The following is a 26,148-nucleotide window of genomic DNA, read 5'->3' as shown; positions in this document are numbered from 1 at the left end:
AACTGTATAAGTATTTTTTGTCCCATTTGGCTTTCCAGAGAGAGAGGACCTATTTTCAGGTCCATCTACCCAAGGAGTCTAAAGACTCCAGTCAACCCTTGTTCTTCTGTTCCAAATGGAGTTTGGGCAAAGTGGTGAATTACGCTGCTTCTCTAGCTAGTCTCAAGAACAACAACAATGTACTGACAGCTAAGGTAACAGTGAGATAGCATCAGGCCAAAAATGGCACAAAAAAAAAAAAATCTTCAAACTGATGGAAGTTTTTTACATTGTTATATACATTGGTATATATTGATCGTGACTGGAGGTCATACTTTACCTTTTTATTTACCAGGGTTAGGGTTAGAATAATAACCATGATATTTGTATCTGGTTATTATAATATAACTCTTTATCCTGTCTCATATTAAGCAGTAGCCAGTAAAATACCAGTAAAATAAAAGTAATGAATTCAGAGATCACGTCAGATTTGCACATCATTGTGTATTTATTACACCACAGGTTTCAGTGTACATTTAACCAACACATGAAATTATTAAAAATATTAATTGGCAACAATGTAAGACATGATGGGAAATTCCATACAAACTCCTCACTGACTCCATTCCTACTGCGTTGTTGGTCCAGCTGTGGGCATTACTGTAGGAAAAGGTACTAGAGGCACATAAATACTATGAGACCAAAAGACAAAGGCAGGCCAGTGTGGTCATACAGAGTAAAGATGATGGGTTCAATTTAAACCATACAACTTGAGTAATCACATTTCACCATGGTAATGTGAAACTGGTAGATTATATTCCAAATTGTGGGTTTGTCACTTACACAATGCAGAGTCTCTGGTACGATTAAAAAGATGGACTTATTTGACAAAACACGAAGAGGAAAATGGAATGTCAGACATACCACAGATAGCAAAACCATACAAGGACACAGCACAAGTACCAGTCATAGATAGAGGACGTAAGAGAAAGGGATTGTGTTGCTATAGGTCTCAAGAGATCGCAAAATTACATTCTGTTATAAATCGGAATGCATCAATGAAATGCCTTGGAGAGTGAGATGATAAATAACTAATGCACCCTTTGTAGTTCTCCCTTTTGTGGCAAGCTGTTAAAAAAATGTATTATACAAAATCTAAATGTAGACCTTTGAGTCAAATAAATTAATCTTTAAAATAGACTACAATATTACATTACTCTTAGTTGTCCAATCAAACAAATAAAATTAAAAAAATACTTCATCTGTAATAAAACACAAATAATCCATTAGTAGGACTATGTACTCAGTAGTAGCTCCGATAAGCAAAACTGTCTCATCAGCAAATACTATACTTATAAATTCAGTGATTCCTTCTCAACAGTTTAAGTATTAATGGGCCATTTTGGCAAAAAGCATTTACAATCTCTTGAGAGCTGTAGTTCTCCTGGCAGTGGTCGATCCCCATCACTCATCATCTATTGTCCCTGCACTGTGCCAGTAGAGTGAGGTTGTCTTTGACACCAATCGATACTCATCAATGTATTACCAGCCCCAAATAAATTAGGATTTAGGAAAAAACACTAATCCTAGACCAGTGGTTGAGGACAACCTACACCGTAGCACGCAGAGTGAGGCTTTGGCTTCCCCTTGCTCTACTTCTTAGCCTTTCCCTGTGCAGCCACGGCCGCCATGGCTTTGCGTACCGTCTCCTCGTCTCCCAGGAACTGCATGGGCTTCACGGGCTTCAGGTTCTTGTCCAGCTCGTAGAGGATGGGGATGCCTGTGGGCAGGTTCAACTCCATGATGGCCTCCTCTGACATACCTGCAGGTGGCAGCACATACAAATAGAGCAGTTTATACAGGTCAGTAAGAGAATTTGCAGCTTGTTACGTTCCATTAGAGAGACTTGTTATCGTTGGATCGGCACAACTGTTGGAGGACACAACTGCATTCATGGAAACAGGCTCTGGATTATTGCGTGGGGAATGTGAGCAAGAGAAGCCTGATGTCTTACATTTCCCTCAGTTATCACCTACAGTTATCACCTTCAGGCCAAATCCTATGCCACAAAAGTAGCCTATACTTTTATATTGTGTATAGCCCATGCAGCTTCATGTAGATCTGGTGGATCTACATGAAGCTGCATGGGCTGACAAGATAGGAGATGATCAATCTTCATGATCTTTGACTGGCTGTACCAAATGCTCCAAGACAGAGCAAATAGATATTCATTTATGTGCCTGCACTTTCTAAAACTCTAACAATGTCAAAATATCAATATTCCACAAATAATAAATAACCCTTCCTTGGACTATTTTAGGAAACACTCCACTGCCCCCTTGCCTTAAAAGAAACAAAAAACAAAAGCAAAATTCTCCATTGGCCCTCCCTAAAAGGTTTTATTTGCATTGGTAATGACAGTAAAACATTTAAGTAAAACAGACCTGTATTTTGCATTTTGTCCAAAAAACACAAATCAAGATCTCCAAAAACTGTGAATTTGTAGGGCCAAATGAGTTCTGGATTGAGGCTTTAAGGTGACTAAGAGCAGCACTAAGTCAGTGATGAGAAGCAACACCTACAAGAACTCAATTAAGCTCTGTATTTAAATTCGAAGCGCCACCCACCCTCCAGGTGCTTCACGATGCCCCTCAGACTGTTCCCATGGGCAGCGATGAGCACCCTCTTCCCCTGCTTGATCTGAGGGGCGATCTCCTCATTCCAGAAGGGCAGCGCCCGCGCGATGGTGTCTTTCAGGCTCTCACAGGAGGGAAGCTGGTCCTCAGTCAAGTCCGCATAGCGACGATCCTACAGAGAGAGCAGTCTTAGCATATGAAATAAATACAGACCAGAATGGAGACAGCAAAGACATGCTGTATCGCTTTCTCTTCAAGCTCGTTCCTCAGAAGCTCACCATATACTTACTTGGGAATAGAGAGGGCATAAGTGTGAGTTGGGAGTTTGTGTCCTATTCTGAATACGATTAAAGTGATGTCCAAATGTGAGATTTAGTTTGAGTGAGTGCGAGTCCCAGTGTGACTCAGACTAAATCTGAGTAGGAGTCCTAGAGCCCCAATGAGTAAAACTGTAACTCTTTAAAAGCACTGTGGTGATAGCTTTGTCTACTTTCTTTTTAATGTCATTTTATGAGTTGATGTCATTTTACCTGACAAAATATGTAATTTTTGTGTTTTATATGAAGCACACTGAATTTTCCTTGTGTTTGACATGTGCTATATAAATAAAGTTTTCCTTGCCTTTGCCTTGCTTTCATTCTGCACACATCAAATAATCAGCTGCTTTCTGTTTTGCTCATTAACAAAATTCTACAACTAATCAACTTAGCTTTGACAGCCAGTCTAGGGTCACTACTGTATGTCTCAACTCTTGAACAGCTATGTCTATGCAGAGGGACTTTTGATCAGTTTGTTCCCATCTTGACTAAACTTTGAACTTTAACCAAAATACCTAGCTGTTGTCAGTCATATATTAACTCACCTTGGGCGCAGTAGAACAGAATAGCATTAGGGCTTATGCTACAAAATAAAAAAAGTACCACATTTATCAGTGTACACTGTGCAGTATAGCTGTCAGGTTTCATTTGCACCCTGTGTGAAATAAATGTATGGTCTTGCTGAATGTGCTGCAGACAAGGACATAGACACATTACCTTAAATCTCATAACTCAGAACACTCAAGACCATAATAAATGTCTGCTGTTGCAACACTCATTCCCATGATGACAAACTTGGTAAATTGCCCAACTGCAGCGCTCAGTTCTAATCACACCTTCTGTTTGTTATGCCTGGGGGGGGGAGAGTTGATCAGATTGCTGAATTTGTACGCAATCACAGGCAACGTGTTCAGTGCCAAGCCTCTTGGTTATGTGTACAGACCTCATTTAAGCAGAGCTGATGTCTTACCTTGCTGATGATGGAGTAGAAGTCATGGTCTGGGTCCATGGTGGGAGGAGGGGTGTCAAAGGAGCGCCTCCAGATCTTCACCTGGGCCTCTCCGTGCTTGGCAGCTGTCTCTGACTTGTTCAGCCCGGTCAGGCCGCCGTAATGACGCTCGTTGAGCCGCCAGGTCCGGTGCACCGGCACCCACATCTGGTCAATGCTGTCCAGGACCAGCCACAGGGTCCGGGTGGCCCGCTTCAGCACCGAGGTGTAGCATATGTCAAACTCATAGCCGGCATCTGCGGGGTTCAGAGACCACAAAGAGCTGGTGTTTAAGTCAATGCATATTCTGAGTACAGTTTTTAAAGGAAAATTCCACCCGCATACTGTTACACTGTTTTAGATCATCAATCTGTGAGGTCCAATGGATTCCAGGAGGTATTTTGTGATGAAGTGTTGTAATTTACTTTCTGGTGGACCCACTTTCCCTCAGTCTGCCTTGTTTTCTAGTTGAGAAAAAGCAAGAGCTGCATGCGATACTAGGAACCCAACATTATAGCTTATAGCTGCATTGCATTGTGGTCTACTGAGGCTACTGTTGGTGGAGAAATTGGTGTCTCTGCCTGTATGATTGTTGAACATCTGAGTCTGGAAAGAAACCCTTGCTCTTTGATTCTGAGAGACTGACACCAACACCTGATGTTTACCATTGATGTTTTAGATAGCTGAAAACAAATGTGCCCTGAAACTCCATTGGTAGCTGCGCTGGAAATACCTCAACGTCACCTCATCTACATTTAGCCAGTTAGGCCTATTCACAGGAATGAGAAAAATACACCACCAAAGAAGAAAATAGACCCAGAAATGCAAGGTACATCCCAATAGCTGTTTTTAAAACAATGTTAAGTGTTTTAGGGTGTATTTTTCCTTTCACTTTTAAACTAAGGGGTTAAGGTCTGGAGTCAAGAAACCGAGAAAAGACCCTAGACCCTCTTTGAGAAATTCCTCTATGAGAAATTTCCTGTTGTGCATACAGCACTGCTCTACCAGTGCAGTCCACATCAAAGCACCACCTCCAGTTCTGCACGTTAGCACACCCTCCAGAAATTCATGACGTTTTGTACTCAGGCCGCTGATTGGTCAACACAGTGAATGCAGGCGGTGTGATGAATGTAGTCACGTGCAGAGCTAAAGGCGGACCAGAGTCGGCGCTGCTTCTCACATACGGTTCGTCCGTGACTGACTGGCACTGGCAAAGGCGGTTATGCAATCTTACGCACCGTTGAGGAGTTGAATTAATTCCGAGATGTTACACTCGATGGTAAAAGAAAAAATAAAGTGCTCATCACGTACCTCTCAGGGCCTGTCCGCCTCTCTTCGCCTCCCGTTCCCCCGTTTCACTCAAATCAGCATCGAACCAGCCGCAGAACCGATTCTCCTGGTTCCAGTTGCTCTCTCCGTGGCGAATCAGAACTAATTTGTAGGCAGCCATCGGTGGAAATCTGTCAGGGTCTTTCGTTTAAATTGAGAAGAATCAGTTGAACAATTATCAGTGTTGGAAGCTGTGAATGGCACTCTCCACTACAACAGGAGGCAAGGCTGCAGCTCAGCTCGTTGCTGTCAAACCGGCGAGGACTTTTATCCCGTGGATTGGTTGCTCCATCACTTCCTGGTTTTCACATCCAATGAGATTCCGTTAAAGTGTGTTTTTTGTATTTCTCGACCAATGGCAGTGGTGGGCGTCAGCGACGGGGACAGTTCCCTGACCTTCATACATTGCACTTTATTGACTTACTCAATGTGTAGGCTGTTCATTTGTTTGATACTTATTCCTCTTGTTCATTAGTTTGAACAGTAGTCATGATGGGTGAGCAATATGGAAACCAATGGCGATAAAGTAGAGACACTGGAGGACAATAAATAGAAACCAGTAGCCTACTTGTCAGTCATTTATCTATCTATCTATCTATCTATCTATCTATCTATCTATCTATCTATATATCTATCACATTAATAGAATATTTTATAATTTTGTATTTATATATTATAATTTATGTCTCATTTCAAGGCATGTGTCTTTTCAGAAAAGAAAATGGCAAAAGTTGACAAGGGGACACACATTTCATCCAATAACTTGACAGTCTGTTCTAAGTAGCCTATGCTATTAGCCTAAGTGAACAGTTAATGCAAGATGACATACTACTAGGGATTGACTTAGTTTTTGTGAACGTACCTTCTATCTGTTGTTAAATATTGCATAAGTATTATGAATGTGTTATAAACTGGGGTTTATATAAAGTGTTGACCCCAGCCAGGTCCAGGTTGAGAGGCGGTCTGCCAGACATGATGCCTTCGGCCTTCCAGGAAGCCAAATAATAGCTTCAAGGCAAAAACCAGTATGCACTGTTAACATGTTTGATAAATGTATTTTCTTTTCTTAGGTTACAAATACCTCTGTATGTATTAAGTCATATGTGCTCTTAATCTTGTTTGTCTTTTGTTCTGTATTGTTTCTAATAAAAAAAAAGTAACTTAAAGGCAACAAAGTAATATTCCTAAATAAAAAGAACTGTAGTAATCCTACAATCATTTTTTGAGGGATATTACATAAATATCACAGCAAAATTGTATGTCCCTATAGGGATATTATAGTGATAGGATCTATTCTAGACTGATGTTTCAGTTCATGTAGGGATTTTTCACTGAAACAAACTGACTTTAGCCTAGGTGACCCTACAGCCTATAACTGACCCTTACCCAGCGCTGCTCTCCTCATCCATCAGCTCCTCAAGAGAAGGAGGTTCATCGTGGAGGCAAGGTAGCAGATTGACCAATAGCTGCTCAGCATTATAAGTGGGCGGGGTGTGCATGCGGAAGATCATGACTATCTTGTTTGTATGAGATGAGATCAGAGTCCTGCATGCTGGCTTCCATCTCTGCCCACTGGCCTCTAGCATTGCTTCCCAACCGGTCCGGGCATGGACGAAACAAGCCCGCTCGTCTCTCCTCTGCAGGACTCAATAGACTGTAACTACTGCCAGAGCGACGCCTCCAGCCCGCGCGGCGGCTTTGGGGCGACCGCTACCCCGGGTTCAGTGGTCCGAGTGTCGGCCGGCAGCCCCGGCCGCGGTCGGGAAAGACAGCCGCTGTTGGATCGGAGCAGAGGGACTTCTCCCCGGGAGCATCACAGGAACGACTTCCCCGATGACCCGGAGTTCAGGGAAATCGTGAAGAAGGCAGAGCAAGCCATCGAGGAGGAAATCTTCCCAGAGAGAATTTACCAGGGATCAAGTGGCAGCTACTTTGTCAAAGACTCTCAAGGGGTGAGACAGTGTCCAGAAGCTAGACATGTTTCTTTGTGATAAAGGATGGGTTGACTTGTAGCATGATGTAATGCGTCTACTTAACTCCACTGTTTTGGCAAGGCTTGCCCTAAGCAACCTGCTGTTGCTGACACCTCACTCAGCTGTTTTAGCCCTCCTGACAGTGCAGTTACCACCCTGTTTTCTGCCTACAATGTGCTTGTCATCATCTTAACAAATGTTGTTGCTCACACTGACAGGTCTCCTAAAGGCAGTTACCTTGATCCAAACAGATGATGGCATTATCATCCTTAATGAATGAATGTGACCTCGCACAAAAGATAGTTTGCAGTTCTGCCCCATGACTTTGGTGGACTGGATGCTGGTTCTCTTGACACTGCTTCAAGCCCAAACCCTTTTTAACGTGGTAGACACCATGATGGTACTACTGCAGCGGACGACTTACTCACAAAGGCAGCCCATAGGAGAGGGATATACAGACATAATCTGCATTGCACACGTAGCTGTGAGATCTCCCACAGACCTGTTGAGAAAGCCTCACCACTTGGAAACCAATTTCCTTTTCAGTGTGTCTGCGTGGGTCAGAAAAGATGGCGCAACGTAGGAGAAGTCATGTGTCTTGGCTATTTCGGTGGTTAGATGTGACCCTGTTATTTGAAGAAAATTGCTTAACCTTGGTTCCCGCTCTGTGAGCATATAAATTGATAAGAATATTCAGGCTAATTGAGATGTTCAAGCTCTGAAGATGATCACCTCAAGTGGCATATTCTCACCAGCTGAATTCCTGTCAGCTCAACACACTCAATGGCAACAGTATATACCCTGTCATGTTAATTATACAGCTATTAAAAAGCACAAGATGCAACTTTACGCTAGCACGCTAGCCAAGCAGACATAAAGACCGGCCCCAGTCTCGGCCCTAGAATAGACTACTACACAGTTGATCATGTGAGGATGTTTAAGATAATCTAATTGACATAAATAAGTTGCAAAACCATTCCAATTCCACTTTGTTAGTTGCAGCAGGCGTCTGCTTTGCCCATGAATCATCTCCTTTGATGGAAGAGTTGAGGATGGGGCATGAGTGGTGCTGTGACTTCCTGGAATGCCCTGCTTACATTATAGAGACTCAGTTATCAGCCAAGACTTTTAATAGGTTTATAGTGCCATCATAGGTTCAGGCGGAGAATAGAGGAATTACATAATACAGACATATCTAAAATGGTGGCTGAGTACTTCTCCCCCTTAAATCCACATCTTGAAACTAGTGTTTAGTGAGATGATTGTAAATCTTATTCCATCAGTGGGTTTCTTTTTTGCAGAAGATAATTGGTGTGTTTAAGCCCAAGAATGAGGAGCCCTATGGCCAGCTGAACCCGAAGTGGACCAAATGGCTCCAGAAACTGTGCTGTCCCTGCTGCTTTGGGCGTGACTGTCTGGTCCTCAACCAGGGCTACCTGTCAGAGGCGGGAGCAAGCCTGGTGGATCAGAAACTAGAGCTCAACATAGTCCCCAAAACCAAGGTAGGGGCGCTCAAGCATGTTCAAGACAAGGAAGTTGTTTGGAGAACTTATTGCACCTCATTTGATCAAAATCCCTACTGAGTCCTTGTTTTTTTTAATGGATTTTTCATGTGTGTCCCTTTCCTCTTCGCTCTATCTATCCTAATCCAACCTTTCTTCTTCTTCCTTCTCATCTGTAGGTGGTCTACCTGGCCAGTGAAACGTTCAACTATAATGCCATAGACAGGGTGAAGTCTCGGGGGAAGAGGCTCGCCCTGGAGAAGGTGCCCAAAGTGGGGCAGCGCTTCCACAGAATAGGCCTCCCTCCTAAGGTAAAACCACTTCTAAACGCAGCTCTTGCAGCGTCATATGTTATGACGTCATATGTGTTGTGTTGATTAAGATTAAGATGGGACTGCTTGGATTATGTGTCCAGGGAAACCCAGTGCACTTGATGTGTCTAATAACTTTTTCTCTCCTTCCCCACATGGTGCAGGTAGGGTCGTTTCAGTTGTTTGTTGAAGGGTACAAGGATGCAGATCATTGGCTGAGACGGTTCGAAGCAGAGCCTCTCCCTGAGAATACCAACCGGCAGTTACGGCTGCAGTTTGAGCGACTGGTGGTCCTTGATTTCATCATCAGGAACACAGGTTGGTAGTAAGGAATACAGATGGATTCCATGGTAACAGGAGACTCTCATTAGAACAGTGTTTTAATCTAAGTTGGATTTTCTGTTTACAGACAGAGGAAATGACAACTGGCTGATAAAATATGACTATCCAATGGACACTGGAGGGCTTCGTGTGAGTAAACATCAGTAACACATGAACACTCATTTAAATCCGGTGCCATGCTGGAAGAGCTACACATTAATTGCAAATACAGTATATTGAAATTGCAATAATGAGTATCGCTATTTCCAAATTGCAAGGCTACAGTTTTTTCCTCATTCTTAATGTGTTTCAGACAGGTTCCCAAACTATTTATTTTGGTGATACAGAGAATAAAAGACCTATTAATTATTTGAAATGAACAAATCCAAAGCACCACAAAACTTGCACACAAACATTTTTAAGCACTGAAAAATAAATTAAAATGACACATCCATTGCAGTTCATATTGCAATATTAAGAAGAAAATGCAATATTTTGTCATTATCTTGCAGCCCTACTAACTGGCTCATCCAGCTCCTTTGTCTCACATTTTCAGGACTTAAGTTGTTGTAAATGTTGACTCATTTGCTGGAAGAAAGTCCTGGTCTATAGTTTCACATTTGTGTGTGTGTGTGTGTGTGTGTGTGTGTGTGTGTGTGTGTGTGCAGGATTCAGACTGGGTTGTGGTGAAGGATCCTATTATCAAACTGGCAGCCATAGACAATGGCCTGGCTTTCCCCCTCAAACACCCAGACTCCTGGAGAGCCTGTAAGTCGTCCCAACTGGGCACACATACAGTAGATACACACATCCCCATAGATTCAGGGCGTCTGTGGCTCCTTAAAATGTCTGAAAAAGTCTTAAAATAAATCATCTAAATTTACGACTTTAAAAAGTATTAAAATGTCTTAAATCCAGTGATTAGAGGTTTTACCATGTAATGACAGGTTTCTTTGCGCTGCATGTCCACTCCTAGATTAATCCAGAACAGGGTAAGTAGTACAATATGCATCCTCTCTGCTTTAGTAAGTTAGTGGATTTCATGTCCCTTAACAATTCATTTCCTGGTGTCCTTTTTCTTACTCTGCCCATTTATAGTTTCGCAACTTTCATTAGCAATGTTCAATCAGAAACAGTCTGGTTTTGCTAGCTTTATTTCTTTATTTTAGTTTTTAAATTGGTGTTAAATTCAATTCCATGTAGCATTAAAAAGGTCTTAAAAAGTCTTAGATTTGGCTTTCTGAAACCGGCTGATAGGGATTAGTGAAATACAGCATCAATAATTCACTACATCTAGATGCTGTCTTTCCGTTCCTCTCTCCTGTAGATCCGTTCTACTGGGCTTGGCTGCCTCAAGCCAAGGTTCCCTTCTCCCAGGAGATCAGAGAGCTGGTGCTGCCCAAACTCAACGACCCCAACTTCATCAAAGACCTGGAGGAAGACCTGTATGAGCTCTTTAAGGTCAGTTCACAACCACAGGGATATTCTGTCAGAGCCGTAACAGGATGTCATTCGTTTGTTTTCCCAACTTTCATTTTATTAATCGTAAACATGAGATATTGCATTAGAGAGGTCAGTACATGAATGAATCTTAAGTATGAGGATATGAGTGGTATATGGTTTTCATGTGACTTAGTAGTACTCTATACACTATGTTATATATTTTCTTATCTCATTTTATCTTTTAATGTGTACTTATAACTGTGAGATGTTGTTTGTATACAGTGGCCTAAAGAAATGGCACAAAAGCAAACAGAAGCACAGGTCACTGCCACAGCAATACATGTAAACCAAAATTGAACATTAAGATTATTTCACCAGTGTTATTAAGGTTTTCAGTATTAGATTTTGCAACACTAGTAATAAGCTTAAATTCCTAGATCACCAATATTACAAGCGACCAATAGTATGGAGTACAAGGGTCAGAGACACAGCATCCTGACATTAATTGTAACAATGTAATAATGTGTCCTGAGAGAAGTACTAAGTAAAGAAATAAGGGTTGAGGAGAACAGTTTTTTTTAGGAGCGTATTAGAGCAAGTAGAGGAGGACAATGTGTGAGAGGGATGTGAAGTCTTAAAAGTGGTTGGTGTGTTGCAGAAAGACCCAGGCTTCGACCGGGGACAGTTCCATAAGCAGATATCAGTGATGCGAGGACAGGTGAGTGGGACATGCTGGGGGGACGGGACCAGGGTAACAAATTCAGATTTCAGAGGGTATTTTTTGGCCCCTTGTTCTGATTTTTAGTGCCATTTTGGTCTTTTTTGGGGGTGGTTTTATTGAACGGTAAAATAATACATTTGCATTGCATATTGGCAAATAAACACTCAATTTGTAACACTAAGATTTGCGTGGGATCAGCATTTTCTCCTACTGCTGACTGTGTGACGCTGACATGGCTACGGCTTCAGGCTGCGCATTCCATTTTTTTTCTGGTGAAAAATCGCTTCATTTTTCTCACCCAGATGCACTGGAAAGAATGCCACGGTCATAGGCTCCCAGGAATCACCTATCACATTCATGTGTGAATAGACAACTCAACAGATAAATATGAACTGAAATGCAAAAAAGGGTACTCCTAATTATCTGGGGCTTTTTTTGACCCCTTCTTTTTTTCATTTCATGGACATTTTCTGAACTTTCAAGGGCATTTTTCCCCTGAGCCCCCGTTAATTTCTGACTCTGGACGGGACAGTACGGCACCACTGTTCTCTATGCATCTTCAGAAGGTGGATAGGTGTGTCTCTATTAATTTGCTATGTGTTTCTCAGATCCTGAACCTGAGCCAAGCCCTGAAAGACGCAAAGACGCCCCTCCAGCTGGTGCAGATGCCCCCGGTCATTGTGGAGACAGCCAAGGCCCCTCAGAGGGCCAACGAGTCCTACACACAGAGCTTCCAGAGCAGGAGACCCTTCTTCACCTGGTGGTAGCCAGAGAGGGACAGGAGCAGAAGAGGAGAGGGAGAAGACGGCGCCGAAATGCTGCCTTGCTCCCAGCATGCTGCCTTACCTGGAGCCTTCAGCAGGCACAGCTGTGGACTATTATTAATGAGATGATGGAATGTAGAGAGAGGATACTGAGGGTGCAGGGAAAGAAATGGTAAATATGAAAGGGGTGTGAAGGAACTAATGAGATGTAGCGAAAAAAAGATTGAGCATGGAGATTGATTGATTGATTGACTGATATGGAGACAAGGGTAGTTGGTGAAGTGTAGGGGGAAACGGATGGCAAATGAACCTCGTCAGTGCCTGGTAAGGTAAAAAGTACGACAAGATGAGCCTCAGCTGGCGTCAGTGAGAACCCCGGGCATTCTGCTGATGCAACTTGACACCTAATCAATACCTATGTAGTCTCTTATGCAGTTTGTGTTGCTTCCAACTGTGTAAGGGATTCATATCTAAACTGTAATTACCCACCACCAAATCTTGGCCAAATTGTGTGACAGCAGCTGTTTTATTATACGCAGCACTGTAATATGTAGATATACAGTAGCTACTGCCCGCAACCCAGTTAGTATTATCCAGCATCTGAACCACTGGTGTATGTATGCAGATTTTACAGTCATTTATAATAATTTGCGCCACTGTCTACATCTGACATTTATTGGCATTGTAGTGGCTGTCGTATGTTGTGGCTAAACACAGAATGTTTGGGGCCTTAAATGTTTAAATTATTGCATCTAAAATCACATGATATAGTATAATCCTTGTATTTGGCTTTGGTCAGCTGCTGAATTTCTGCTGTTTAGCTGCTGTCTAAGATGCAAGGTGTCAGTTTCAGATTTGACTAGTTGGTCTGGTGACAGACTAGCTTGTGCTGTTCTGAAACGGATGTGTCCTTCTGTTGTCTTAAGCATCTGTAGCAAATAGAGATCGAGCTGCATCAAGCCATTAGGAGAGCACTTTATAATGTTCAGTTGCTGGTTAGAAGCACTAGCAGGGGAACTTGTATTTGCCATCATTACATTCGTCCTACCTCTGATTTCTGTGTAACATTCCTGTCCTTATTACAGACTTATGACTGAACTATAGCAAGAAACACATTCTCTATGGACATTCACTGTCTCTGTCATAGTGTTGTTTTCAAATAGGACCCAGGGATGGACAGAGGAACAGTATGCCTGTCATTGGATGTGTTAAAGTGTTGAATATACGAGAAAAACCTTTAAAAAGTTTTGTTAAGTTAATGTGATTCAATTTGAAACAGTCAGGTGTATGTTTTGTGCAGCCATACTGCGCCTCCTAGTGGGGATACTCACTCATTATTTACAGTCTTCGACAGTGCTGAGTTTGAGCAAGGAGCATTCCCCTCTGCACCAGTTGATCTCAGTGAAATTTTACATCTATGACGAGGCAGACATATAAAAATAAGCTATAGTTTGTTGTCTTTATATATATATATATGAGTTTTCTAATCAAGCAGTGCCATGAAGTCAACCAGAAACTTTATTTTCTGTCACTCAGTACCATTGGATGCCTGTTTTTTTTCTCATTACATTTTCTCTGTTCGAAGGACATTCTGATTCTTTGTTTAACTGTTTACTGCTGTTGCTACCAAACTGTTATGTATTGTTTTGACAATGCAGTGTAAAAATTGTAATATATTAAAGAGTGCACAAATACCTGGTTTTTCCTTTATTGTGGTCTCAGACACATGAAAGGTTTGTTATTTTTTAAAGCTGAATATTTTAAGGGAATATGGCTGCAATTAGGGGGAAATTATGGTTTGGAATTTGCTATTTTTCTTTATAGAAGAGCAGTGAGCAGTGTAAGGCGTGTATGTGCTTCTGTGTGTGAAAACTGGGGGAAAGTGTTGCTGGGAGCAGTTGTGAGCCATTATCAGGCACACTGTGATCCGTGTTTGGAGAGAATGTTTGTTTTACTTCCCAGTGTGTGTCCTCATGCGTCGCCCTGCAGACGCAGCTCTGGTAAAGAGTTTTCCTCTTTGAGAGAGTTGTGTCTCACCCTGGAATTTGCACATGGGGAAAATGAACCGTCACTTGCAATTCCATTTTGTTAAGATTATATTTTATGTTTATGTTTTTCACAGATAGTGAATGACATAAGTGTTGCCAACATTACAGACTACATGACCAAAAATCAGGAACTGCAGAGGGGAAATGAGTGAATGCATCCACCCAGTGACCAAAACACCCAACTTCCCTCTCTCTCTCTCTCTCTCTCTCTCTCTCTCTTTCTCTTTCTCTCTCTCTCTCTCTCTCTCTCTCTCTCTCTTTCTCTCCCTCTCTCTTGCTCCCTCTAAATTTCTCTTTCTGTCCCCTCTCTGATTTAGGGTGTGTGCTAAACAGACCGACTTTGAATTCTCATTCACTCTGTAACACATTCTCACCGTCTGCTGGAGACTGGCAGAGAGAAGGAAGCTGTGGTATTTTCAGGGTGCTATAAATAGCTATCATCACATCCTACCACTGGCTGCGTTGCCCTCACACAACACAGGAACACTATGCCCATTCACAACTATAGTCTGGGCAAAAGCTGTTGTAACAGATGTGGAATCAGTATACCCCCCCCCTCCTAAATCCCAGTCTTAAACACCATGTTAGGAAACTATAAACTGACCATATATGGATCAATGTGAGAGGCAAACTACCAGGCCTACATGCCTTGAACACTCTACTGATTCATGCCTAACAGAGAGGAAATTATGTCATCAGCGATATCACTTCCTCCTGGGATCTGTCTGTAGGGCAATCTTGGCTTCTCTCTTTATCTGTCGCTCATTCACTTGTTCTTTCTGTCACTCTCCATCTGTTTTCCCAGCCCCTCTCTCTCTCCCTCTTTCTCTGCAGTGGAATGTGCATCTCAGCAGTCTCTGATGAAAATGTGGTTAACAGGGCTCTGGTGTGTGTGTGTGTGTGTGTGTGTGTGTGTGTTCATGTATGTGTGTGTACATGTGTAGCCACCCAAAGGAGCAATGGGCAGAGTCTGTCTTCACAGCAGGAAGAAAGAAAGAGGGAGACAGACTTGGAATGGAAGTGGATCAGGCTACTTCCACTGGGAATTACCCACCCAGTATTTGGGTGGGTTTAAGCATGCAGGGCACTTCCAGTCCTGAAGAGCTGCTGGGCGGGTTCTTACCAAGCAAAAACACGCACCTGATTCAGCAAACTGTGTGTGTGAGACCATGTTTTGAGCCAAAGAACAGGGCTGTGCATGGTAAAACATGTTGGTTATGGTTTTAAAGAGTGGGTATTGATATATTCATCTGAATCCATATTAGGTGGTTGTTGAGGATAAATGGAAAGAACATTAAGAATATGAATAATAATTCTAATAATAATACAATTGTAATAATGATCAAATCTGGAGCAGCAGGACAGGGTGGGAATTAGGTCTTTTAACCAGAAGGCCTGGGTTAAATGATGTCAAGTGTGATGGCGAGCGTCTGCCCTGCTGAAGTACACTGGAGCAAGACACATGATCGCTACCAGCAGCTTGTTTCGTAGCTCACCCTGTGCTCTGACCTCCCTGTGGGGACATGGGAGTGAGGGAAGGAGTGAGGGAGGCAAGCTAAGAAAAAAGAAGAAAAAGATGCATTTTTCACAAAATATTCTGAATTCTTACTGATAGAGACAGATTACATTCTAGCCATGTCCCTATGGTAATGTCACCAGTGATTTAATTACAGCCATGACTCACAGTGGTGTCATTGTAATCCATTTGGACTTCAGAACTCAATTTCAGATTTTCTGGCAGAGAATTGTATATCAGTTCTTCAGCTAATTGACATCAGTCCATGGCAGCAATATGTATGATGCTATTCTTTCAGGGAGGGCCAGAGAAACCATTTGGAGAGGTTCTGGCTGTTGGACGGTTGGTCTCTTGCAGACGGGTGGGAGAGTACATTCAGGAAATGTCTCTTTGGTTGAGTAGCCAAAGTAAATATTACATAGTTGGCACTGCAGAGCAGCGCCTGGCTCTATATGTGCTTAAGTGCCCTTATACCAAGTTGTCAGGCTTTCCTTTACGCTCTCTCTCTCTAGTTGGCAAAAAGGGGGAAAAAAACAGCCTCAGTCTTGTGGTGCCCACACCCTTCTAATGGTGTTTCCAGGTAAGATGGATTCCAAACTCATGTTATTACCTGTGTTTATCACGGTGATTCATTGTTTGGACATGGATGTGTAAAACAACAAAGATTTGCTAACATAAAAACTGGGCTCATACACAGAAGTATAATGAAGGCAGATGAGATCAATAAACTGTGGATGATTTCATGAGGAGAAGCCTCTCTGAGTGGTAAGCTATACTCGCCTTCAGGGTAAATGTGGATGATTCTTTTCTTGCCCTAATTGTCAGCATACACTACAGCTGTGAGTCACTCCAAAACAAAAAGGATTCACCATAGTTACTTTCAATATCAAAATGAACATCGGATTGACTGCTTTGTTTATGCTGCGCACGGGGCTGTTGTGTACGGTCTCCATTTGGCTGTATACACAACTAGTGTTTTTCCACAGGCGCCGACACGTGGACAGGACAACACTTCTGTGGAAATGTCCGGGGGGGAGAGAGTGGGTGGGTGGGGATATGCGGGGGTGAGGGGTGGGGGGGTGGGACTCCTTTCCTCTCAGAAGTGCTAGATTTATGTCCCAGCGCTGCAGCTGTTCAACATTAGCCCTTCCACTCCTTTTACTGTGGGTCCCCCAGCTAGTCTCACGGACCACGTCGCCTGGCCCTCCACACACACACACACACACACACACATACATCCTCTCCGCTCCCTTTCTTCTTTGCATATTGACCCAGAGGAGGATACAGGCCATTCTTTCAGCATACCTCTTCACACTTTACAAGGAATAAAACACCACAGCCAAATACAAATTAGACTATTTTACACAATTATGTACATTTGCTGCACATGTGCAGAGTTTCCCTGCTTGCACACTCTGATCTGTCTCTACGCACCTGACCCACTCATACTACGGCTCACATCTGCACTCTATAATTCAGATTAAACTTTAATGATCTCCATGGGGAAATTAGGTAATGAAGTTCCTTTCTATATGGTCACACTCTGTTCCTATGTTGTCCCCATCTCAGCATCTGAAATGTAGATAGTTACTGATGCACATATGCCTTTGCACTGGACTGGAAACCTGTATGAATCAGGTAACTATAGACTTCCTTGCAGGTCTATGTAAAATTCTTGGTAGCAAGCTGAAGATGCTGTTTATCCTCCTAACATCTATTTGTCCAGTGAAAACCATGTAACTCCAGTTCTCCAGCCTCTTGGTCTTATGAAACCAGAGGAAAATCCACAGGATAAAGTCAACACTGCATTGTGGTCAAGCTAAAATAAGACTGCTTTTCTTAGTTCCTGAAAAGTTGACATTTTGGAGATACAGGGTTTTCATCTGACGTCTAGTCTTTGATTTGATTTTTGACTTTGATTCTGCTGCTGCTCAAACATGAAGTTTTTTAAAGAGCAACTCGTCACACTCTGTCTAGCCCAGATTACACACATATAGGAGAGAGTGGTGACCAAAGAGGAAAAGTGTGTTTATGTGTGGCTGATCTGCAGCTTAAAAAGAAGGACTGTCTTCTTCGCCACACACAAGTTCCTGCCAGCAACAACAAGTGTGCACAGTAAACTCCAAGTCTGTGGGAGAGGTTGCACAGCCATACACGCATACCATAGTAACGCTTCTTGCTGACTGTATGAAAGGAACCAAAATGACATGTCACAGTGTGGCTTTGGGTGCTGCTGTCTAATCATCTCGTCTGCAGCGTGTTCTTAGGAACTGCATGCTTTCTGGAATAGACTAGACATTGAATCATCTTTCCCTGCTTCGCTTCGATCTCATTGGCTGAACATTAGCCCACCTCCAGACCCCCAACAGACTGTTCCGGTAAGAACAAGCCTCTTCCCAGACTGTTACACTCAGCCATACACACCACATATACACACACACACTCACAGTGCACACTCTCTCTCTCTCTCTCACACACACACAACACATACATACACATTGTTTCCGACTATTACACCAAGTCTTACACAACACACACGCACACATTCTCTCTATCACACACACATACATACACATTTCCTCTGTGTGTGCATGTGTGAGTGGCTCTCTCCTTCTCTATTAGAGGCTGACATTACAGCACACAGACACAGACAGGTCTACCGATCTAACTCTTTCATGTGGTCCAAGTGGCATATAAATTGTCCCTTCTGATTGGCCGGGGCTTTTATCTCCCAACAGGAAGTTCCTGAGGGCTCCCGTCTCTTTGTCTCTAAATCTGTGTTTCATTTGCAAAAGCCACCAAAAGCACAATCTGGACAACGGCTACAGCTCTCTTTCTACAAATTTGACACAAAGCACTCAAATAAATAACAGTAATAACAAAACTTTTTAACAAATGCTGTCCTCAAGCAGCTTATCTGAGCTCTTCTATGCAGACTGAGGCAACATTATAGGCAACATTTCTTTATCCCAGTCAAGTCATAACCAAAGAAACCTCTCATTGGCTCTCACTTACTGATCTTTATTCTTAGGCGTTTGCTCTTTGCTTTTACATAAAGAACACTTAGGGAATATTTTGTTCAACATACATATTTCCTTGCCATAGCACCCATCACATCCATATTTTTGGGTTGTCGTTGTCACAACCTTGTTGAGCATACAGCATTTTGACAGAAGGCACTTGATAAAACTGTCATGCCAGGACACGTGTAAAAAAAAATAAAAATAAAAAAAAATAAAAAAAAAGCTTTGGAATGTTTGATTCAGACAAAACAAAAACAAAGCTAGTCAAAAGAGTGTCTAGTCCATCACACTTCAATAATTGATCAGTATTATAGCTTGCTGTCGTACAAAAACATGTAAACACATAAAAATATATACTTTCATAAGCTAATGAAAATAATCCCTTACAAAAAACAACTATAGTACTCCTGTGATAGATTCTAAAGGGATAGTAAACAGATATCACAGCAAAACTATAAGTCCCTGTAGGAATACTATAGTGATAAAAACTACCTTTAAGTACGGTAAGGCCACTGTAAACTTACTATTGAGTACTGCAGACCCACTAGAAGTCCCAATATTATTATTATAGTGATTTTTCATGAGGGATGAATGACATTAAATTACCAAACAAAAAAACAACTTTTAAAAGTCTGAGGCACGGGCTTACAACTACAACTAGGAGACAAACTCTTACACGCCTTACAGAGAAAAGGGTTACCATGCCTTGCCTTAGCATTGCATTTCTCTGTCAACCCCCCATCAAATGTTTTCATGTCAAAGACCCCCAAATAAGACACAATCATTTGATCTGATTTTGCCCCAGGGACCCCCAAATGGAAAGTTTAGCTTGTTGTTGTTGCTTTCGTATTGAAACTGTAACTGTCTACATTGCACATGGGAAGACAATTAGTGGTGAGGGTGAAACCTATGATTAAGGTAGTCATTCTTATACATTATCAAATGGGGATAACATCTAGTGAATTAAATTACAGTGAAGTTAACTATTCCTCATCTTGCTGGGGATCCCCTGGAACCCCCTCAAGGACCCTTCACCCCCCCCTCCCCCACCCCTCCCAATCCCTGTTGTCATCATCACGCCATCTCCTGCTCAGTCTCACATCACCGTTTGCTCACCCCGGCACTTCCTGCACCCCCCGTAAATAGCCGAGACGAGGTAGGCCAGGCAGCCCAGGCAGGCGAACACGGCGGCGGCCAGGTAGACCTTGTACAGACAGAGGTGCTTGTACTGCTCCAGGTTGCAGTAGGAGTTGCGGTCCGTCTTGTAGATCATCACCCCTATGGCCGGCACGTAGAGCGCGGCGGCGGCCACGTCGTGCGCCAGGTTCGTGAGCAGCCAGCGGTCCCCGCCCAGCACCGGCACCAGGTCCTGCTTGTCCAGGAGGGTGAGGAAGAACAGGGCGAGGGTGAGCAGCCAGAAGAGGACAGCGACGAACAGCACGAAGTGGATGGATCCTTCGTACTTGTTGGCGGCGATGGTGACCCACAGCCCGGCCCCGAACAGGATCTGCAGGATCCGGATGATCCCCAGAAAGCTCTTGAGGAACCTCACGATGTTCTTCCTCACCTGCGGCTGGGGAGGCTGGGGAGGTTGGGGAGGTTGGGGAGGTTGGGGTGGCATCTCTCTCCTCCGATCACTCTCGGTCCCTTTCTCCCAAACAGGGCGGGTGCTTTCTGCCAGCTGCAAACAGCTGGGAAAAGGTGGAGAAAAAAAAGTGGAAATAAAGAGGGGGGGAAGTCGGATTTGTGAGCTAAATGCGAGGCTGAAAAGGGGAGAAGTTTGATATAAAAAGGAACTCTCTGTTCTTTCCACAGCCCCGGGGTTTTGAAATGAAAAACCTTCTTCTATGTTTCGTCTTTTCCGTTTCCTCTGTTGAATGCAGCGTCTGTGTCGGGGGGCAGGGAGATGGAGAAGGGGCGGCCTGAAATTCAAAGCCTGCTCCTCCTTTAGACTGATGGAATCATCCATGGTGTGTGTGTGTGTGTGTGTGTGTGTGTGTGTGTGTGTGTAGTGCGGTAATCTGGTGTAGCCTATTTCCCCATAGTGTAGTTCCCCTTGGGATGTGTGGAACGCCTCCCCCTCAGTGTCTCTCTCTCTTTTCTTTATTTCTATTTCTATTTATTTAGAGAAGTTAAGTATGAAGTATGAAGAAATATGTGTGTGTGTGTGTGTGTGTGTGTGTGTGAGAGAGAGAGAGAGCGAGAGAGAGAGAGAGAGGGGTTTGATAGGCCATTGACCAAAGACACACACACACACACACACGCACACACACACACCTACAGCCTAATATAGCCTATTGTGGCACAAAATGTCACAACATGCATAATGACTAATATATGACTATGACTATGAGCCATAATCCAATATTAGGCTGCTTACAATCTATGTTCTATTGTATTCTATTTATAGCTAGCTTTACAGCTATATCAGGAATAAATAGCCTAGGTGACTTATAGCCTCAACGTGTAGGCTACAATTTCTGCAACTTTATTTAACTTAATTTCTAATACTGAAATAACACAGTATGAACACAGTATCATATATCAAATGTGAGCATAGGCCTATCCCATATGCCTACGAAAAAGAACTTGGCCTATAGAATTCCATGAATAAATTATAGAACAACACTATAGCTATAGACATGGCACAGACACAGTAGTAGAAGAATAGGCTATTATGAGAATATTAGAATTATATATAGCCTATTAGTATTTTTTCTGAGGAACAGGCTATTTACTGATATAGATATGATGACCATGCGTCACCCTGCTGCGTGTTTCAAAGTGATGTTAAGGTTGGTGCGCACATAAGGGATGCCCGCAGACTTACTTCTCTCTCATAATTGACAGACGTTTTTTCCTGCCAAGCTCATTGACGTCAATGGATTTCAGTGCACATACTCTACGTGGCCAGGGGGCGGGACAAACACCCCCCACCCCCTCTACGAACCTATGATTGGTCGAGAAAAAGCCCCTGCCCAACCCGATAGGAGGGAAAACAAGATATCTCCATTGTTATTGGTCGATTTACGGCAGTGATGTGTGACTGACAGTCGGCTCAAGGTTAGAAATTGATTGCAGGTCAGAGTGGACAAACGGACCAGTACAGTCCCAGCTGTCCCGTTACGTTTCGGCCATAGTTGCAGTTTCCAAACAGAAATACCGATGTGCACAACGCAGAGAGGGATGTAGGAGAAAAGTGCACTGGAAATATCAGTCCCTTTTCGGGTAAGCAGACATTTTTAATCTTTCACATGACTCTCACGGGATTCCTATTTACTGCTGTTACCTATAATGAAACATCACTATAAACCTTTACTATAGGGACTTACAGTGTGTTTGTGCTACTCAATAGTGAGTTTACAGGGCATCGTTGTATGCTATTTTATGTCCTGTGGTATCACTATAATAGCATAGTCCAATATGGATTTGCGATATACAAAATATCGCAGAAAAACTCTGCGATATTTTGTATAGTATCCTTCTAAAATTTGTTTCAGCATTAGGCTATATTTATTTTTCCGAAGGGACTCGGGATCCCTCCAGTATCATTGACCTATAGCCTATATTTACAGTCTCTTCTGCATACACACTAGACTGTTGATGGCAGGGGTAGGAGGGAAAAAGTGGAGAGTGGACATTGTGTCCGTTTGTATTGTTTGTATTGTTACTTCTACTGCAGAGAAATAGGCCTATGAATGTTTGCTAACAACTGTCCCATCTGATGATGTGACAAAGCCTATGCAAAGCCCTATACCCCTTTGTCCTGGAACAACCTACAGGATGTCCCTTCATGAATTAAAGTTAGGATTATGCACAGAAGAGTGTGACTACAAGATACATGTGACTACATAATAGAGACAATATAAATAGTAAATGAGGAAGAAAATAACTCTGGGACTGAAACCAGTTGAAGAGATTTGCACCTATGGGGGCTCAACAGAGCCGGATGAATGAAGCTTAATTGAAACAGAGTAGTTTCACTGGAAAGGCTGCTGACCCACATAACTTGGAAACATGCAGGCATCACCCTGGTCACTCAGCTAATGCCTTATCTGTCAGTGTCCCACTTAAAACCATAGGTAACCAAAGAGAGATAAAGTTACCATCTGCAGTGTAATGGGCTTTGAAGCACAGCTCCTCTCCTTGTTACTAAAGCAGGATTAAAGAATCAGAGCAGAAGACTGTCAGCTCACTGGCAGCCCAGTCAGTCATTTTGTAGCACCTTGTCTTTCAGCTACCACAGCTGTCTAGGTGTTGTGATGTGGTGTATGCTCTTCTGCTGTATATCTGCCATGTCATTTTGTTGGTCTCAGATTTTGTCACATATGTCTTTCAATCAAAATTCCTACGCATGTCTCCATCATTCACTTTGAAAACTCAGATTCTGAATTCTTCTTGATTCATTCTCCACAGTAGAGCCAGTGTATGCCATCCTGTGTTTCTCCGGCGGACTGGATGGACAGCGAGCCTGCCTCCCCTCCCGCCTCCATGGTGGCGGGCCCTTCCTCGCTGTGGCGGCTGGCTGAGCGGCGGAGCAGGAAGGCCGGCTCAGGGAACATCTTCGGCGGGGTGAACCTGTGGCAGCTCCAGAGGCTGTTCAGGGCGGCGGGGGACCAGGACGCAGAGCAGAGGGTCCAGCTGGTGTGGGGCCACGGGGACGAGGCCGAACTGGCCCAGGCCCTGATAGGGCTGAGGGCCCGGAGCCGACGGAGAGGGCTGAGGACTGAAGGGAGAGACGCTCTGGGCTCACGCTGGCTCCGAGCCTTCAACCACCTCAGGTAGAAACACTGCTGAGGCGATGTGATGTGATTTCATACACAGTGTCTGATACATGCACACTGGCATGCATCAGACTTCTGCATGCACATGCACGCACACCTTTGAGTGCCTGCTGAGTAAGCTGAGCAAATTCAGGAGACCTTCTCAAAAGTTATGCAATTACAGTGCTGAGATTAACTTTGTGAAGTGAAATCCTTTCAAACAATCCAAGTTTCCCATGGTCCTCCAGTCAAAGAACTGCCTGAACCTAGTGGCTTTTTAATCACTTGATACCCACAGTGTTTCAACAAAAGCGTCTTTGTTGTTGTTCAGGATCGGGGAGAGTGCGCCCGGCAGCCAGGGGAAGGATCCAGGGGAGGAGAGCGATTCTGAGGCAGGAGCGCACAGCAGCCCGGAGCCACACCGACACACCTTGGTAGGGGCAACGGGAGGAGGAAGAGGGGCCACGGTGACACTCACTGAGAGCCAGGGGCCTGCAGGGACTTCTGACAGACCAGCCAGGGCGGGACCAGGACTGAGGAGAGGAGGAGAGAACAACCCAGAGAGATACCTGCACCGCATCCTCCACTGACACGACCAAAACCTCAGACTCACTGCATCGAGATGCTGCACCAAAGTTGAATTAGCTGTGCTGGGAATAGCAACATGGACACAAATGAGCTTGACCAACACGTTACACTTACAGGCGAAAGTGCATCGCGGGTTGAAAGAGATATAGATTTTCTGCTAACACGTCTGGCCTTTCCCGGCACTGGTCAGATGGCAACATGCTGGAAGTGCAGTGTTGCCCGTTGCAGAGCCATCTCCAACTGAATAATGAAGGCAGCCTGAACCTTTGACTGGCTCTTAGCATCTCACAACCTTAGTATATATTCTGACTGCCTCTCTCAAGAACTGCCTTATTTGTTCTCCCAAATTCATCCTACCATTCACACTAACCCTGTATACTGACAATGATTGCCAAAACTGTTAACAGATGGGCAGTGGTGCTACATATGCAATATTGTAGCAGTAAATCAAGAGGTGAACAAGTTATTAATTATGTACTCTTTTCTGTGATCAACATAAGCTGAATAACCATCAAAAAAACACCAGCATTCATATGTCTTTTAGTTCCTTGAAAAGGTTCCATGTGACCTAACCTTCATCAGTCTGAAAATACTTGAAAACATAATGTATAGTATGAATTTATGTCATGAAGACATATATTATTGTGTGTAAACTACTACTACTAACCCTAACCCAAAGGAAAGGAGGATAAAGTTTACCCTCTGCCATGTCCCTGGTTACATGTGTGGTATGTTACACAAGACTATAAAAGGATGACATTGGGAGTAATGTTAGGAGTCAGGAGGTTTAGAAATACATGTCCTAACATACATGAAACTGGACATTGAGAGATGTTGAGCAAACACTCAAAGATCAAACCTGATCGAAACATGCAATAACGTGCACCAGCAACTTCAGCAGTCAGTCAATGGTTCCTGTTGGGGAAAGTGCAGGAGCAGGTGGTCAACTGTGCCAAGAGACCAGGAATAACGAACAATAACTGTGAATCCATACTCACTTAAGATGTCCCTCAAACCTGGTCACAGTACAAACAAAGACAAACTTGAAAATGTAATGTTCTCATCTACCTATTCAAACATATACTGTAGTAATGTGAAATATACACTGCAATAATGAATGATTGTATAGAGCACCTAAATGATCTGATTACTGGAAACTTGATGGTGTAATAATGCTTTTGATAATAGTTCCCAATGTGCTATTTTTAGATTTAATAAAGAAATCTGGGAGTGAGTGGTTGTATTTTGGCAAAAGAGTGTTTTGTTTATGTTTCTTTCTTGCTCACTTGATTGTTTGTTAAGGGGATATTGAATGGAGTGGTGAGAGCAAAGTAGCCAGTTTGAATATAGAGATCAGCAAAACCTTTGCAGTTCAGAAATAGAAGTGCTACAGAATAGGTCTACTGAATGTGCTTTAAAAGTATGTGTATACATACAGTATGTACATCTAGGTGGGGGCATCACAACTTGTGTCAATATACTAAGTTAACAGTAAAACATAGCCTATTTTTTCACCTTTACTTATTCAAAGAAAGTCAACTACCCGTGCATGCTCATTTCCAACACTCTCCTGTCCATTCATACAGTTACACACATGCACATCCAGCAGCTGCCCAGTACAGCTGCAGTCTCCTACTGTTGCTCACTGAGCAGCTCCACTGGAGCAGCTGGAGGTGAAGTGCCTTGCTCAGGGGAACCCGGCAGTAGTTATTGAAGGAGGGAGAGCGTTACTCATTCCCTTTCCACACCCATGTTCCCAGCTGATCTGAGCATTTGAAAAGCCTGCTTCCCTATCCTCAAACCCTCAGGCTACCATCACCCCCCACACATTTTGTCATCATAGGTGTATATGGGTGTCTTGTTACAAGTAGCCTACATCCTTTACTGCATTTCAGTTCCTGGTATAAAAAGTAAAAAAAACAACAA

General features: G+C 43.2%; 4 protein-coding genes across 4 annotated transcripts; 2 read left to right on the top strand and 2 right to left on the bottom strand.

Annotated features, from left to right (window-relative positions):
• Nucleotides 1-468: 468 nt before the first annotated feature.
• On the bottom strand, nucleotides 469-5,487 carry LOC139923380 (phosphoglycerate mutase 1-like). Its single transcript, XM_071914137.2, has 4 exons — nucleotides 5,232-5,487; nucleotides 3,903-4,177; nucleotides 2,607-2,787; nucleotides 469-1,801 (listed from the first exon to the last, which is right to left on the bottom strand). Exons 1-4 carry the CDS (start codon nucleotides 5,368-5,370, stop codon nucleotides 1,632-1,634), a joined length of 765 nt encoding a protein of 254 aa, XP_071770238.1. The 5' UTR covers nucleotides 5,371-5,487; the 3' UTR covers nucleotides 469-1,631.
• Nucleotides 5,488-6,851: 1,364 nt separating this feature from the next.
• LOC139923395 (phosphatidylinositol 4-kinase type 2-alpha-like) lies at nucleotides 6,852-13,947 on the top strand. The gene is made up of 9 exons (XM_071914165.2): nucleotides 6,852-7,201; nucleotides 8,524-8,724; nucleotides 8,904-9,035; nucleotides 9,200-9,353; nucleotides 9,445-9,506; nucleotides 10,025-10,124; nucleotides 10,684-10,817; nucleotides 11,458-11,517; nucleotides 12,129-13,947. Exons 1-9 carry the CDS (start codon nucleotides 6,857-6,859, stop codon nucleotides 12,285-12,287), a joined length of 1,347 nt encoding a protein of 448 aa, XP_071770266.1. The 5' UTR covers nucleotides 6,852-6,856; the 3' UTR covers nucleotides 12,288-13,947.
• Nucleotides 13,948-19,936: 5,989 nt separating this feature from the next.
• Nucleotides 19,937-20,738, bottom strand: marveld1 (MARVEL domain containing 1). The gene has a single exon (XM_071914185.2). It carries the CDS (start codon nucleotides 20,490-20,492, stop codon nucleotides 19,968-19,970), a length of 525 nt encoding a protein of 174 aa, XP_071770286.2. The 5' UTR covers nucleotides 20,493-20,738; the 3' UTR covers nucleotides 19,937-19,967.
• A 1,227-nt stretch (nucleotides 20,739-21,965) lies between these two features.
• On the top strand, nucleotides 21,966-25,476 carry LOC139923407 (uncharacterized). The gene is made up of 3 exons (XM_071914182.2): nucleotides 21,966-22,099; nucleotides 23,288-23,652; nucleotides 23,966-25,476. Exons 2-3 carry the CDS (start codon nucleotides 23,300-23,302, stop codon nucleotides 24,222-24,224), a joined length of 612 nt encoding a protein of 203 aa, XP_071770283.2. The 5' UTR covers nucleotides 21,966-22,099; nucleotides 23,288-23,299; the 3' UTR covers nucleotides 24,225-25,476.
• The last annotated feature ends 672 nt before the right edge of the window (nucleotides 25,477-26,148 follow it).

Source organism: Centroberyx gerrardi, chromosome 15 (genome assembly GCF_048128805.1).
Source record: "Centroberyx gerrardi isolate f3 chromosome 15, fCenGer3.hap1.cur.20231027, whole genome shotgun sequence".
Taxonomy (NCBI): Eukaryota; Metazoa; Chordata; class Actinopteri; order Beryciformes; family Berycidae; genus Centroberyx; species Centroberyx gerrardi.
The sequence above is the reverse complement of the archived record's forward strand: the minus strand, read 5'-3'. Positions and strand labels throughout refer to the sequence as shown.